Source organism: Cervus canadensis, chromosome 1, assembly GCF_019320065.1.
Source record: "Cervus canadensis isolate Bull #8, Minnesota chromosome 1, ASM1932006v1, whole genome shotgun sequence".
Lineage (NCBI taxonomy): Eukaryota > Metazoa > Chordata > Mammalia > Artiodactyla > Cervidae > Cervus > Cervus canadensis.
In genome coordinates, this window is record NC_057386.1 from 114,991,032 (window position 1) to 115,007,903 (window position 16,872).

General features: G+C 53.9%; 1 protein-coding gene across 2 annotated transcripts in view; it reads right to left on the bottom strand.

Moving 5' to 3' along the window:
* SGSM1 (small G protein signaling modulator 1) overlaps positions 1-16,872 on the bottom strand; it is a 73,225-nt gene that overhangs the window by 44,678 nt on the left and 11,675 nt on the right. For both annotated transcript variants that reach the window (XM_043438148.1, XM_043438137.1), the window contains exons 3-4: positions 4,055-4,130; positions 64-226 (exon numbers count right to left, since the gene is read on the bottom strand). In XM_043438148.1, coding sequence (XP_043294083.1) covers positions 64-226; positions 4,055-4,130 — 239 coding nt within the window. The remainder of the gene's footprint in view (positions 1-63; positions 227-4,054; positions 4,131-16,872) is intronic.

Genomic DNA, 16,872 nt, shown 5'->3' on the forward strand with positions numbered 1-16,872 from the left:
CAGGCAGGAGCACCGGCTGTCCTCTGGGGGTGCCCCGGCCCGCACCCCGTGCTCGGCACTCACGCGCTCTCGATCAGCTGCTCTAGGTCCTGCACCTTGCGGCTCAGCTCCTCGGCCGGCGGGAAGCTCTTGCCCACTTTCATGAAGAGAGCTGCGATCTTGTTGCTGCGCAGGAAGCCAGCCGCCCGCCTCCGCAGCCCGTGCAGAACGCAGGCCTCCACGGCCGCTGCAGGGACACTGCGGTCAGCAGGCCCCGCCCATGATCCCCCTCCCCACGTCCACCCTGGCTCTGGGCTTTCTCAGTCACACACAGGTGCCTTGAAGGTCCGGGGCCCCCAAAGTCACAAATTTCATGATAGCATCACTATGATAGCATCATAGTGAAAAGCCTGTATGCCTCTCCACCGTCCAGCCCCTCAAAAGGGAGCAAGAGGGCTTAGTGGTGAACCCACGCTTGCTGCCCCAGGTCAGATCATCTCTGTGCACATCCTCTCCTGGCCCCTTACCAGCTGTGTGATGGGGTGAGGGGAATCACTCCCCCCCCGCATGTCTCAGCTTCCTCATCTGTAAAATGGGATAGTGTAAACAGTAACCTCATAAGGTTGCTGTCAGGATAAGGTGGGAAAAAATGGATGGAAAGCACTGTGCTCAGAGCCTGGCACGTGTGTGTGCTTCATGAAGGCTAGCTATTCCTCCTTTCAATGAAGGAGGGGAGCCTGGACTGCGTGACTGCCTAGCTGTATTTCAGTTAAAAGAATCACACGGTTGTCATTACCATTGTGATTTCAGTAACAGTTAACATTATGGATCTCATTCAATCTCCGCCATGGCCAGGCAGAAAGGAAAACCATCCCCATTTTCCAGATGTAGAAACGGAAGCTCGCAGCAGTGAGCTGAATTGCCAGGGCCACCCGGCAAATAAGTGAAGGAGCTGGGATTCACACCCACGTCTGAGCCAAGGTGTGCTCACATCTGCGCCTCCACAAAGCGCCTTTGAAGAGAGGTTTCAGTCATAATCTTCCCACTTCTGTGTCTCCCCTGGAGGCTCTGTCCAGCCCTCCTCAAACAAGAGACCCAGGGCGAAGCCTGGGTTCTACTAACTTGCTGCGTGACCTCAGGCAAATAACTTTCCTTCTCTGGCCCTCAGTATTCCCTCCCAAGAAACAGGCCCTATGCACGCTATTCTGATGGCCTCTATCTTACATATCTGACACTTTCAGCAGCCTTAACTTTTCTTAATTTAAAAATTAATATGTATTTATTTGGTTGTGCCGGGATCCTTAGCTGCGACGTGTGTAATGCTTAGCTGTGGCATGAGGGATCTAGTTCCCTGACCGGGGATGGATCCTGGGTCCCCTCTGTTGGCAGCGTGGCATCTGAGCCACTGGCCCACCAGGGAAGTCCCTCAGCAGCCTCTATCTTCTGACTTTCTGTCTTACACAGCAGCCTGGGAACTCACTCTGGTATGCACTAGGAGCATAATCCATATCTATGGGAAAATGTGAGCTTATTAAGAGCTACTCCTTACTCTTACTGGGCACCTGCTGGGCGTCAGACCAGTGTTAAGGTTCACCTTCCCTAATCCCTGCAGTGAAACTCAAGAGGCCAGTGTTCTAGTTACTGTTGTTTCACAGAGGAGGACCCCAGCACACGCAGGGTTAAGAGCCTGGCAAAGCCATGCCATGCGTAAGGAGAGATGCTGAGAAGTTTCGGGGTGACTGCTTGCCCTGTTCTTGCTGTTGTCAGCAATGACTTGGCTTTGAAGGACTGTTCACATACTGCCTAATCTGCTCCTCGAATTAAAATATTCTGGGAGATGATCTTTAAAATAGCTTCAATTTTGCTTACATATCTAGGACTTTTCATTTGCTTACATTGATTAAATTCATGATCTAGTACAGGTTGGTAAACATTGTTCCATGTTTTTCTGACAATGGCTCATAAGGAACAACGGACAAAACAGACCTCAGGGACATCCTTCAGGCCTCATTTAATGCCGGCATGTTTCTCTCACCCCTGAACTTTGATCGGAGTTAGAGAATTATTATGATTCTTATCACTTGCTAAAATCTTCTAAGTCTTGATCTTCTAAGTCTTTAATTGGTAGGTATGCTAGCAAGCCCTGAAACAGACATGCATATTAAGTTTTTTGCAAATAAAAATGTCCAGGAGAAAAAAGAAAGCCAGAGATCCAGAGATCTATATTTACATAGAGAGATATATATTTCCATATACATATGTGAGTATATGGGCATGTGTATATGTGTATTTTTACATACATAAAATATTTTTCGGGGAATTCCCTGGTGGGCCAGGAACCAGCGCTTTCACTGTCACGGGCCCAGATTCAATCCCTGCTCAGGGAACTAAGATCCTATGAGCAACGCAGTGTGGCCAAAGGGGAAAAAAAGGAAAAATATATATATATTTTTAATGTATGTATGTGTATATATATACACTCCTGCATTGGTGGTCTTCCCTGGTGGCTCAGAGGTTAAAGCGTTTGCCCCCAATGCGAGAGACCTGGGTTCAATCCCTGGGTTGAGAAGATCCCCTGGAGAAGGAAATGGCAACCCACTCCAGCATTCTTGCGTGGAGAATCCCACGGACGGAGGAGCTTGGTAGGGTCGCAAAGAGTCGGACACGACTGAGCGACTTCACTTTCACTTTCACATATACATATATACACACACATAGGGGACTTTCCTTGTGGCTCAGCCAGTAAAGAATCCGTCTGCAATGCAGGAGACCTGGGTTCGATCCCTGGGTTGGGAAGATCCCCTGGAGAAGGTAAAGGCCACCCACTCCAGTATTCGGCCTGGAGAATGCCATGGACTGCATAGTCCATGGGGTCGCAAAGAGTGAGACATGACTGAGCGACTTTCACTTTCACTTTCATGTATATTTATTTACGTAAAGATATATCGGCTAAAAAAATAAGATCTTGCCCAAGGTCAGCCAGCAAAGAAGTGGCAGAGATGGGATTTGAGCAGAGCTGGGCGGCCAAAGAGCAGAACTGACATGAGTGGTTTCACAGGTCGTGGCGTGCGCTCAGCTGGTTGCGGGCCCACGGGCGGTGTCCCCCACCAGCTGGACGGAAGCTGATGGGTCCCTCCTGGAGCCAAGACCATGAGAGGGGCATGATCACTTGTCCTTCGTGGAGAGACACTCCACAATCATGAGGTTAGAAGGTCTTCAGGGAGAAAGAGACACTCCCATGTATACGTACACACTGCGTACGTGCTGAATCGTATGTGCTGAATCCTGACTTCAGGGACACGCAGGGCCCGTGCCTCCAGCCACTGTGAAGGGACAGTAGGAACCTGGCAGCCAGCCTCACAGGTTCAAGGAGAGGGAGAGGGCTGAGTCACGCTCCGAGCCCCGGGCCTGCCTCCTTTGCTGAGCCAGCTGGCAGTGATCCCTCAGAAAGTGTCCATGGCTTCTTGATTCCTTAAAGTCCCCATCCATCCTGTCTCTCTACCTGGGCGAGGAAAGGACGCGGAGCCCATCCCTCAGAGGCAAGCCCCCCGGTTGCCTGGGGTGGGGTCGGTGTGAACGGAGCCCACGGGAGGGAAGGCATCTCTCCGGGTCGACCGTGATTACCTCTTCCCAGGGCACAGAAAGTGAAAGTGAAGTTGCTCAGTTGTGTCCGACTCTTTGCGACTCCATGGACTGTAGCCTACCAGGTTCCACCATTCATGGGATTTTCCAGGCAAGAATGCTGGAGTGGGTTGCCATTTCCTTCTCCAGGAGATCTTCTGGACCCAGGGATTGAACCCGGGTCTCCCGCATTGTAGGCGGAAGCTTTACCATCTGAGCCTCCAGGGAAGTCCTCCCGGAGCACAGATGTCATTCTTAACGTCTTCTCTAATCTTTTCCCTGCTTCCAAATTCCCTAATGGAGTCCCTTTGGAATTTGAAAAAAAAACCTCACAGTTACAAAGCCGCAAAAGCATGACCTTTGGGAACCTTTGCTCAAAGAAAGCTGCCACAGCCCCGAGGCAACCCACAGAGAGAAAGCCGCTTTTCAAGGCCGCCCCGGGCCACCGACTCACCGCAGAAGGAGATGATGTGGCTGCTGTCCTCGTGGACAAACTTGCGTGTGACGGCCTCCTCCATGATCTGCTTCACCTGGAAGGCAGAGGCGCCGGAGGGTGAGACCCTACTCTACCTGGGGAGCAGGCACCCCAGACGGCTGCACTGGCCCCGCCCCCCCACCAGCATTCTCCGGTTGCTGAGATGTTTTGGTAACTGCGTTCCCTCCTCGCATTCCCTGTGTTTTCTGTAGGGCTGAGGCCTGTGGATCCTGCTACCCCCACACTTCACACTGAAGTGAATTCTTTTTCAGGCTCTCTGCATACTGGGCTTCTTTTGAGATGTCACATGAAGTGTCATCTCCTTCCCCGTCTACTCAATCTAAGGCACCCCGCCTACAACTTCTTCCATCCCCTGTTATAGCTCCTTCAGGGTACTTCCTGTCCTATTTCTCTGCTTACTGTCTGTCTCCAACTTCTAGAATATAAGTTCCTCCAGGGCAGGGCCCCATCTGCCTTGTTTACTGTTGTATCCACAGAGCCTAGAACAGGGCCTGGTGCATAGTAGGTCTCCACAAATATTTTCTGAGTGGATGATGAATGAATGAAATGAGTATATATTAAAAAAAAATTGGGGGGGGGTGCAATACGAAATGTCAGCCCTGAGATCCGGTAGATCATGGTTCAAATCCCTGTTCAGGTGCCTACCAGCTGGATTTGTGGTCTTATTTTGGGAAACTGAGGTCAGCAACATGTAGAAATTCACCCAGAAATGCAGACAGAGTGGCCCAGAGTGGAGACAGATTTCAAGATGGGTCTGCCTCCCCAGGCTGTGTTTTCCACACTACATCCACTGAGTCGATAAATGTTCACCGACTACCTGTGAGGTGCCAGGCACAGGGGACATGGCACTCAAAGGGCAGCCATGCCTCTGCTCATGCTGGTGACCCTCTGGTGGCCTGAATGCCCTTCTGCTTTGCTGGATTCTGGGCCCCAGAGTCATTGGAGTACTTTAAGCAAAACGTTTCTCCCCCCTGGGTCATCAGTTTTCCCACCTTGAGGAGGTGGGAAGAGATGATGTCAAAGCCTGGTCCCAGATCTAACATCAGCAGGGCTTGATGTGGGAGTCTGGAACCCACCCCCATCGACAGGCCCCCTTTCTGGCTGCCCCGAGGGCCGCCCAGGCTCAGCCCGGCCAGCCCATCCACGCACGGGTCTGAGTGCAGGGTCAGGCTCCCAATGCCCTTCCTTTCCCTTCCTTCTGCTTGCCTCCTGGAGAAGAAGACAGAACTCAAAGCATCCTTGGCCGTGTTCTCTGGAAAAACACTTGGCAGTGCCCACCCGCGCGGGCACGCCCCCGCCCCAGCCCAGTCAGCACCCGCCTGTGGACAGCTCCCGACCTCCCGGCCCAGCAAGCCCCAAGCTGGGCTCTGCCAGCGGCATTTCAAAGCCTGAACCCTAGCTAGCTTAGCCCGTGGAACTGACCCCGTTCACAAACGGGAAACCAAGGTCAGGAAGATGAGCTAGGCCACCCAAGGCCACACGGCTGGGAAGGAGCAGAGCTGGAATTCCAACCTGTAACAGTGTTTCTCACCTTGGCTCCAGCGGCCATATCCTGGCCCCTCCAGCTACTAGCTGTATTTCCTCAGGCAAATCAAGTCGCCTCTCTGAACATCAGTTTTCTCACTGGGTAAAGGGCTTGTGGGGCTTTCCCAGGTGGCATGAGTGGTAAAGAGCCTGTCTACCAATGCAGGAGATGTAAGAGACGTGGGTTTGACCCCTGGGTTGGGAAGACCCCCTGGAGGAGGGCATGGCGGCCTGCTCCAGTATTCTTGCCTAGAGAATCCCCAAGGACAGAGCAGCCTGGCGGGCTAGAGTCCACAGGGCTGCACATCATCAGACATGGCTGAACCGACTTAGCATGCACACACAAAGGGTTTGTAGGAACAGTAATAAGGGGCACTGGGAGGACTACACAAGGCAATGCACACCATGCGCTGAGCACAGAGCCTGCATACAGCGTGCGTGCAATAACCGTGAGCTGCATGCAGGTCACTGCTCTGCCTAGAACCTCGCCTCTGGCCTCCTTCACTGCTAATTCTGATCCTGGCTGAAACGTTAGCTGTTTCAGTTAAACCGGCTTGCTTGAGGTCCGACAGTGGCTGCTTTTGTAACACCCATCAGATTTACGGTGATTTTGCTTGCGCCTGTCCCCGCTGCCACGCTGTGGATCCCAGGAGGGCAAGCTCTCCATGTCCCCCTGCTTTACAACGGTGGTTCCAGCACACAGCTGGTGCTCAATAAAGTAGGATTTGAGGAATGAACGCCTTGAAGGATCATGACTGACTTTCTGCTTTGGTAGAATATTTTAGTCGAGAGGGAAAAAAGCTTTCTTGTCACTATGTGAAACATGCTCAGTCGTGTCCGACTCTGCGACCCCGTGGACTCTGTCCATGGAATTCTCCAGTCACTATAATCACGGGTAAACAGGGCAGCAGCTGCTGATCCCTGGAGCAAGCAAAGGCAGAGAGAGGCAGAGAAACCCGCCCAGGGTCACACAGCTGGTGAGGAGCAGACTCAAGGCTTGGACCCAGGTTTATCTCACACCAGTGGTTGCGCTCCTTCTACAACATGCCGTCAAGCAGGTAAAACCAAATTAAAAAGAAAAAAAAAATTAACCTCCCAGGGGAAACACGGCCACCAAGGGCAGCCTGCAGGGGGTGTGAAGGAGGGCTGCAAGCAGGTGGACTGAGACAGCAAGAATTCCTGCGTGCATCACTGCTTCCAAAGTTCTCTCCTGCCTGCCTCGCCTCTCTGGATCAGCACAAGAACTGCACGGTAACACCCTCGCCTCTTATAGAGGAGGCAACGGAGACGGAGGAGGGAGCACACTCCTCTGCAAAGGGCGGTTCAGGGTCCTCCAAAATTCATCCGCTGAAACCCAAACTTGCACTATGATGGGGTTAGGAGCTGGGAACCCTGATCTACCGCTGGTCTGCCAGAAGTAAACGGAACAGCCTGAAATTTGTGATCGGTGCCTTAAATTGGGGGATGGGGGTCAGTATTATGGGACTGAGCCCTTAACCTGTAGCATCTGATGCCACCCCTGGGTAGACGGTGTCAGAACTGAGTTAACTATAGGACACTCAGATAGTTGTCAGAGAATTGTTGTGTGGAAAACCCACATGTCTGGTGTCTGAGTACTGTGTGGGGGACAGGCGAGAGCAGAGGAGAAACACACAGGAGGGCGTGTTTTTGCAGCTCACTGACTGAGCACAAGAACGTTTGGCTCTGCAGGCCTGGTGTGTTTCTTTTAGCAGCAGGACAGCTCTTGAGGGGGAAGGGCGGGGAGGCGGGGAGCGTCAAAGCCTGACCGCCCCATGCCATGGCAGGCCCCAGCTCCTTCCAGAGAGAGGGCTGGCTCCTCCTTAAGCAGGTCACAGCCCTCCTGCCGAAGTCCTCCTGTTCCTTGGAGGTGGCCATCTGCCGGTCACCCTCTGGAGTGGCTCTGACGCGGGACCCTGCGGCCCGCCGCCTCCGCCCCCACGGTGAGTGCAGAGACGACCAGGCCCATCGGCTCCGTCCGCAAAAGGAGGCTGTGAGCTTCCTGAGGACACGTGAAAAATCCCTCAGCTCTGACTTCTGGTTCAGCCATCAACTAGGAGGTGCCCTAAGCCTGGTACCGCCCCTCGGGGCCCTGGTTTCCCCCTCTCTCTGACCTCAAAGACCGGCTCGGGACGCCTTAAACTCTTTCCCTTCCCTTCGCTTGTCACCTCCTTTCCAGTCCTCTAAACCATCACCTTCCCTAAAGTTACAGGCTCAGCTGTGGCCCTCCCGGGCCCCCCACCAAATTCTTGAAATCCGATCCTTCGGTTCCTCCAAACGTGAGGGTGTTTGGAGATGAGATCTTTACAGAGTGATTAAGTGGAAATCAGGACATTTAGAGCGAGCCCTAGTCTGGTATCATCTGGGGTCCTTACACGAAGAGGAAATTTGAACACGGACGGTCACAGAGGAAGAGCATGCGAAGATTCAGGGAGCAGACAGTCACTGACAGCTGAGTGGGGAGACCTCTCAGACCCTTCCCGCGAGGCTCTCAGAAGGAACCCTTCCTGCTGACACCTTGATCTCCGACTTCCAGCCGCTAGAGCTGTGAGAAAATGCATTCCTGCCTCCTACTGTTCAAGCTGCCGAGTGTGTGGTCCCCTGCTGTGGCAGCCTGAGCCGAGCCTCTGCCATCTTCCTCTCTCTCTGGAAGGCCTGGGGCATCCTGACCCATGGCACGTGGCAGGGAGCACTGATGAAGTGCAAGCGGGGTGGGGTCTTGGGCGGTGGGGGGGGCGGTGCTTTTACTTCTCGGAGCTGCAGGAGGGCTGGCCGAGCAAAATGAAGATTTAGAGGTCTGCTGGTGGCAAAACTGTGGGCAGGTGTTTTGCTTTGGGGGCAAAAACCTGCGGGGGGGGCACTCTGTGCTCTTGAGTGCTAGCTAGAGGGCTTTCTGGTTTGGGGCTGGAGAGGAAGGAAGAGTGTGGGGTGCAGGGGCCATGGGCCTCAGGGACAGAGAGAGGAGGGCGGGGAGGGGGGTGGGCCGTGAGATGGTTCTGATGAGGTGGCAGCTGCCACAAGGCACCACTCGGATCCCATGAGGACCGGAGGCTGGGAGAGCTGCTGGCCCCTCGGGACAGGGTCACCTCAGCTGCACAGAGAGCCCTTCCAAAGTCTTGCTCCTTCCTGAGGTCGGCGGGGCAGGTGCCGTCCAGGGAATGATGCATGTGGCTGTGAAGATCCGGCATCCTTGCCCTCACAGGGGACAGCTCACAAGGGCCCTCCCAGTTCCCCACGGGGCTGGTGGGGGCTGCCGGGGGCTTCCGTGGAGGCCAGCTCAGGGCCCAACTTCTCCTTCCACCCACTCCCGCTGCTCTGCCTCACCTCCCCTGGAGTTGACCCCAAGAGCAGGCCCCCGTAAACTTCCTGCATCCTGACCTGCATCTCAGTGCTGACCTCCCATCAACGCGTCTGGACAGCAATCTCCAGGGACAAGTTGCAAATGATACAGATGCAGGGGAACTCATCTGGGCAGACAGCAGGAGAATCAGCCCTTGGGTACTGAGCTCAAGGTGGGGAAAGCCGTGGGGATGTAGTCGGACAGTCCTGGGCTGGAGGGGCCCTTAGTCCTAAGAGCCACACGCTAAGAGAGGCACCAGGTACGTGCAATGGGGACTGGCAGAGCTGCTCCAGGAGGAGCCTAGAGGTACCAGCACCAGTTGGGAACTGGTTATAGATACAAACGCTCAGCCTCACCCTGGACCTACTGAGTCAGAAACCCCAGGGTGGTTATCAAGACCCCCCAGTGATCTTCTGCACGCTCCGACTGCACAGAGGAGCTAAGGAGATGGAGACGGAGGGCAGGAGAGAGGGGAAGGGTGGGGGAGGATATAAAACAGGGAACTGCCCCCAAATCCTCAAGGAAGAGACACAGCAGTCATGGCTGTGTCCAGGGACCCTCCCCACACAGCAAGCTCCTCCTGGGAATGACTTTCTCACACCCTGGTCAGGCTGGGGGCGGTGGTGCTTCCTGGCTCCCCAATGTTAACATCAGAGTGCTGCACGCTTCCTGCGGTCTCTCAGCATCCTTCCCTAGCCGTAGTCAACAGGCTTTTATTAAATTCATCTTAATGTCCTCTGTTTGGGGGAGCCATCTGCTTCCTATCGGCACTCTGACTGCACACATGCCCTGTCTCAAGTTCAAAATCTGCCAGAGAAGACTGTTTGCTTACAGCTGCGGATCCCAAACTCAGATCTTGAGGTCACACAGTCAGGAAGCTGGCTGCAGGGAGGAGCCCCGGGCATGGATCCAGGGCAGGGGGCTGGAGGGGAGAACACAGCATCGAGGTGTTCTCAGCCTGAAGGAGGGGCTCCGGTGAGTAAAGGCCCCTCCCCACTTCTGCTGGCTCCCAGCTGTGGGCTAGCGCATCTCCCCAGAAGTAAATAACGAGCCAACAGCCGGAGGCCAGGGAGGAAATTAAAAGGCAATGCCGTGGGAGCCTGCCCTGGAAGGTCACTGAGAATCCTGCAGAAGAGGGCATGGTCTCGCGTCGGGAAGAAAGAAGCTGCTGCCCACTCCTGCGAGTTGGGGGGCACCATCCCCGAGGACTGACCAGCACTGTGGGCGGGGGAAGAGGGCCTGGCAGCCACAGAGGTCCTCTCAAATTCTCAACCACCTTCCCCCTCTCAGGCCGCCAGACATGGTCTTGAGTGTGGTCCACTCTGGAGGCAGACAGCTCGGAAGGGCCGCAGGGTGGTGTGGAGACCATGGGGGTGGCAGGGTGGCATCCTGGCACCCAGTGTGACTTCCCAAGCCTGGGCCCAGGAGCCACGCCCCGCCTCGGCAGCATGGAGGCCGTGGCCGTGGTTGGCGCCGCTCTGGAGCCGCACAGACCCGCGTTCCCACCCCGGCTCAGCGGTGGGTGTCCTGTGTGGGCGCGGTCAGGTCACCCCCCTGCTGCCACCTCTGCTTCCTCAACTGTGAAGTGGAACCCATCAACCCGAGGGGCTGCGCTGAGGATTAAACAGGACGTCGCTGGTGAAAGGGCAGGCCGGGCCAGCACACAGTAGGAGCTTTATGGCGCTAAAGCGTACTCTCACTTTTTTGGGGGCCACTCGCTATGTTCTGGGGACTGTTTGTAAACACAACCTTAAGGAGGCCATTTCTCAAGTTATTCCCATGTTATAGATGGGGAAACTGATACACGCACACACACAGAATTAGCTAATCTGACCCAGGCCATGAAGAGGCGACAGCATTCAGACCCAGGGCCTGATGGACACTACATGTCTGTGGATCTGTGGATCATCACTACGTGAACCTGTTCAGTGTTCATCTCTCCCAAGGAAACCTTGAGCCCCTAGGGCAGTGCCTGGACAGACCCAGGGCCTTTGTTCTAATAATACTTTGTCTCTCTCTGCAGAAGCCAGAGGCCACTGTGAAGCAAATGCTTTTGTTATTCTCCTTTTGTTTCATCATTCTGCTTTTGTTATTAAAGAGAATGTTTACTAACAGTACCTACTAAGGGCCAGGTGAGCTGTATAGAAAGTCTGATTTAATCAACAGCGTTATTATCCCCTATTTTAAAGGTGGATAAAGTGAGGCATGGAGAGTTTATACAACTTGCCTGAAGGTCACACAGCCGGAACTTGAACCCAGGTCTGCCTGACAGCCTGACCTGGGGCCCTGCCTCCAGCCTTGCCCAGTTGTGGGTCAGGCGCTGAGAAGTCTGTGAGGCGGGACTCCTTGGTGTCTCCCAACTTGGGGCTGGAAAGAGGCGCACCCAGATGTGACCCTGCTAACCACTGTGGGGACCCTTCAGAGGCAGGGGGGACCTCAAAGGTCACAGGGGTCAGGAAGCTGCGATCCCTCTCCAGTTCCATTCTCAGGAGTCCTCCAACATTGGCTTGCATTCCTCCAAAGATGGGGAGCTCGCTCCTTGTGGAACCAGCCTCGCAGCTCTAAGGATAGGATGTCAGGAGGCAGGTGAGAGAGGCTAAGAGCCTGTGAGGTGGAGTCACTGACCTGGGGTCAAGTCCTTGGCCGCTCACTGCCCGCCTGACGCTGGACAAGCTTCCCCAACTGGAAGACGGTGTGTGTGGGGGTCTTAGCACCCCCCACCTCACAGGGACGTGAGGCGTGAATGAGATCGTGGAGACAGTGCCTAGAACACAGTAGGGATTCTACAAACAGCAGTGACTCCTGAGATGACAGGGCTGGTCAGGTCCACTGCCTGGCCTGGGGTGGATTTTCACGAGGGTTAGTTACTCAGCGAATGGGCAGGTACTAAGAGGCCCTTCAGCTCTGTTCGGGCGAGCAACCTCGACTTCCTCTGGCTGTGGCCGGCCCCGCCCCTGCACCTCCGGCCTCACCCTGAAACCATTCAGAAACACGCCCCGCCCTCCTTCACCCCAACCTCCCTCCACCTGCAAATATTTAAACAGCATAAAGGGAGGATTCATCTCTGAAGGGAGGCAGGGAAATCCGGGCCAGTCTGCACAGCTGGAAGGGGGGCTCCTGGGCCACCCCCCCCCGGCCATCCTGTCACATCCTCCTCACACCTGCCACCTGCTCACACCCAGGTACTCTCACGTTGCCCGCCTGGGGCCCTGCCAGGTTCCAAATCGCCTTGCTCCTCCTCCCTGCCCCCCCACACTGTGGTGGCTTCACCCCCTCTAAGCCCAGTATGCAGGACTGTCATTAAGGGCTGTGGAAAATACAGGCAGGGGGCCTTATGTGGGATCCAGCACACAGCTGCCACTGAATAAAGGGAGGCCCTTTAGTGACGTAAGAACACGGGCTTGGAGCCACCAGGCTGTGGTCAAACTCCAGCTCTGCTGCTAGCTGGGGGAATCCCAGGCCTCAGTTTCCCCATCTGTGAAATGGGGATGAGGTTTTGCAGCACCTCACAGGGCTATGGGGAGATTCCAAAGACAAAACAGGCACAGCGCTCAGAACTGCCCTAAAACAGAGCGTTGTCCATGGCACCTTAGAACTCATCGCGGCCTGACTATCACTACACATCTTTGGATTTACGTACTCAGGGTCCGCCTCTCCCAAGTAAACCCTGAGCCCCTAGGACAGTGACTGGACAAGCAGTTCAGTATATATTTGGTGATCGCTCTGATTATATTAATAACACTTATACCAGCATCCAGTGCGTATGAAACTGGGTTCCAGGCAGTGTCCAAAGCCCTTATGATGGATCGTGTTTGCTCTTGTATAAGGCTGGGGTTGACAAACTTCTTCTATAACGAGTCAGACAGCAAATGTTTCAGGCTTTGGGACAAGGCTGCCATGTAAAACACAGGATGCCCAGTGAAATGTAAATTTCAGATAAATATATATTTAGTATAAGTATGTCCTAAAGAGTGCATGGTGGGTGTTTTTACTAAAACATTAATCTTTCCCTGAAATCCAGATTGAATTGAATTGGGTGTTCTGAATTTTCATTTGCTAAATCTGGCAAACCTCTTTTCAGCCACCTATGGTCTAAACGAGTCTCCTTCGTTTTTACAGCTCTTTGTAAAAACATAGAAAGCCCTCTCAGCTCAAGAGCCGTCCATAAACATGGACACCCGGTTTATAGCACCCAGCGCAAGGCCTGCGGCCGACAGGAGGCCTAAATAAACACCCTCGGAGCCGCCACCTGCTCCTCGGAGGCCAGCGAGGAGCGTGCCAACCCCAGCTGGGGTCTCAGGGGGCCGGTGCCTGGCCGTGCAGGCGGGTGGCTAATGCTGAGGCAGCATCAGCTTCTGCGATGAAGGCCCCCAGGCAGCTGACTCTTACAACTCTGCAAGAAACGCACAGTGGCGAGGACTGCTAAATTAGGATGCCTGGAGGGCCTTCGAGGTGGTTTTAAAAATAACTCTCAGCATGTGGGGAAATTGGGAAGAAGAGGGGGGTGACACAGAGGCCCCCTCAACGATGACTGGGGCCAGGGGGTGAGTGGTTGATGGGCTGGGCCCCTCTGCAGGCACTCCGGATGCTGACAGCAAGATGCAGACACCGTACGTAAGAGGCCAGTATTTCCAATCCTGCCTGGAATAACTGACTTCTGGATGTGGGTCCTCAAAGGCAACGCGATGGGCTCACCTCCACGCCTTTGCCCACGCGGCACCTTCTGCCAGATGCCCCTCCATGCACACTCCAGCTTGCTAACTGCAAGTTCGGTTTCAGCTCGGGCGTCTCCTCCTCCTGGCAGCCTTCCTGGACTCTCCATATCCCAAGCGGGGATAAGTGCACCTCTTCCATATTCCACTGACACCTGCCTTCCCAGCCCGGATCACATGAACCAAAACACATTCATTTACTCAACATTCATAGAGCACCTCCTACGCATCTGGCATCAGGCAGTGAGCAGATTCAGTTTCTGTCCTCACGGAGGTCACAGTCCAGCTGAGTGGAAAGACATTAACTAAATCACACCAACCGGTGTGAAGTGAGACCAATTCTCTGCAGCGAAAAAACTTGGTTCTATGAGAACAAATAGCAAGGAAACTGGGGAAGTGGGGAGGTCAGGGAGGGCTTCCTGGAGGAGGTGATCTTCAAGTTCTGAAGTACATGTAGAAATGAACTCTCTGGGCTTCAGAGTCACCAACTGGAAAGCAGAGGGGAAAAGCTTCCTCCTGCTACTGCCCCCACAGAGGCGCCCTGGAGCTCAAAGGGAGGAACAGAGTACGGAGTGGCAGAGAAAAGCACTATGTGGAAACGGCTGGCGGCTCTGTATTTTTCAATTTGTTATGGGCGAGGCAAGCAGGAGGCGAGAGGTGGGAGGGGCTGGAACAGGCCTGATGGGTGGGGGGAGGGGGAGGGGACGGGAATATTTTGGGAAGCTCCAAAGCACAGACACAGACATGGGGGCTGGACCCGGATGGGACCGCCCTGCAAATCGTGACTGCTTCCATGTGGCCCCCACCTTCCTTTCCAGCCGAATCCTGTCCCTTCCCAGTCACACGTGCACTCCTTCCGGGTGACCCACGTGACTCCCACCAGCTGACCTTTGCTTCTGCAGTCCTCTCCAACTGACACCCTACCTCCTACCTCCATCTCCAGCTCTGGAAAACCAGCCCGAGGCTCACACTTGGAACCAAGTACTGTGAGCTTCTCACTCCCTCCTGAGAGGCCCTCAAGCTGATGTGATGCCCTGCCCACCCCCACCTGTTCCCAGGCAAGGAACCCGCCTGTCAATGCAGGAGACACAAGAGATGTGGATTTGATTCCTGGGTTGGGAAGATCCCCCAGAGGAGGCAAGGGCAACCCACTCCAGTATTCTTGCCTGGGAAACTCCATGGACAGAGGAGCCTGGTGGACTACAGGGGTTGCAAAGAGTTGGACACGACTGAGCACACACACAGAATAACACCCACGGCACAGCCGTGAGCACTGGACTCTGCAATCGAACTTCCAGAACTCAGACCCCAGCTCACACACGCATGATCCCGGGCAGACCGTGTCTCTTCTCTGAGCCTCAGCATTCCCATCTGTACAATGAGTACTATTCATGTTAGTGTTGCATTACTGTTTGTGTTAGTATTGCCTCACGGGCTAAGATAATACATTCCATAGCAGTATCTCTTGGCTCTGCCTCTGAAGGCAAAAGAAACAAAAGCAGAAATAAACAAATGGGGCCTAATTAAACTTAAAAGCTTTTTGCACAGCAAGGGAAACCATCGACAAAACAAAAAGACAATCTAAACAGAAAGGGAGAAAATACATGCAAATGTTATGACTGATAAAGGGTTAATATCCAAAGTAAACATAAACACTTAGAGAACTCAACATGGAGCACTGAACACAACAGCAGCCACATAGTAGGTGCTTTATGCATCTGTTTCATGTGAGAACCACCCGCATTTACTTATAAGGGCCTCACTGTGTGCCTGGCACTGTGTTTAGAGGTTTATCGCATCCAGTCCTCGTGGTAATTTGGAAAAATGGGTACAGTTACTCTCCCCATGTTACAGATGAGGAAACTGAGTCTCGGTGAGACTAAAAGACTTCCCAAGAGCACAAGGTTTTCAAATGGCAGGGCAGGGATTCAAACCCACGACTGTCTGCCCTGCACTGAGCCTGGCACATGGTAGATTCATTCATTCATTCAACATACAGATGCTTCCTGCATGCTCAGTAGGCACTTTATGAAAGTGAGCCCAGAGATTCACAATGATACAGGTATTATTGTTATTATTCTCATTTTCCCAAGGAAGCGGTGGACCTGGGAGGGACAAAGATCATCTGGCCAGTGAAGAGGCTGGGATCTGTATCCAGGTCTCCTGCTTCACAGTCCCAGGTCACGGTGGGGACCCCAGCAGCCAGGTGGCCAATGCACCTGCTCCCTCAGCCTGGCGAGCCCAATGTCACCGTCACAGCCACGGTCCAGCAGCGCCTGCCGGCTCTACCTCTGCCCCAGCCGTCATCTTTCATCACTCAGCTCTCCCAGCTTACCTCCTAGCACCCTCTCTCTGCCACTCATCGGCTCCCCAAGGTGAATCACAGTCACAAAAAGAAACGTCCGGGCTGAAATGCTTATTAGTAAATGAAAGAAGCCAATCTGAAAAGGCAACATACGGTATGACTCCACCTGTAGGACATTCTGGAAAAGGCAAAACTATGCAGACAGTAAGAGGATCGGTGGTTGCCAGGGGAGAGAGAGATGAACAGTCAGGGCACGGACAGTAGGGTACTGGGAGTATTCTTCCCAGGGGGCTCGGTGGTAAAGAACCTGTAGGCCAGTGCAAGAGACATAAGAGATGCGAGGTTCGATCCCCAGGTCGGGAAGATCCCCTGGAGGAGGGCACGGCGACCCACTCTAAGCCTTGCCTGGCGCATCCTATAGGCAGAGAAGAGCCTGGCGGGCTGCAGTCCAAAGGGTCGCAGAGTTGGACACGACTGAAGAGACTTAGCACGCATGCACGCGAGTATTCTGTGTGATCCTCTAATGGTGGATACCTGTCCTTACGTATTGGTCCAGACCCACAGAATGTATATCACCAAGAGTGAAGCCTAATGTAACTATGAACTTGGGGTGACAATGATGCGTTCGTGTTGGTTCATCCATTGTTAATAAATGTTCCACTTTGGTGGTGGAGGGTCCATAATAGGGGAAGGCTGTCCATGTGTCGGGGTGGGGAAAGTGAAAGTGAAAGTCGCTTAGTCGTGTCTGACTCTTTGTAACCCCATGGACTAGACAGCCCATAGAATTTTCCAGGCCAGAATACTGGACTGGGCAGCCTATCCATTCTCCAGGGAATCTTCCCAACCCAGGGATCAAACCCAGGTCTCCCACACGGCA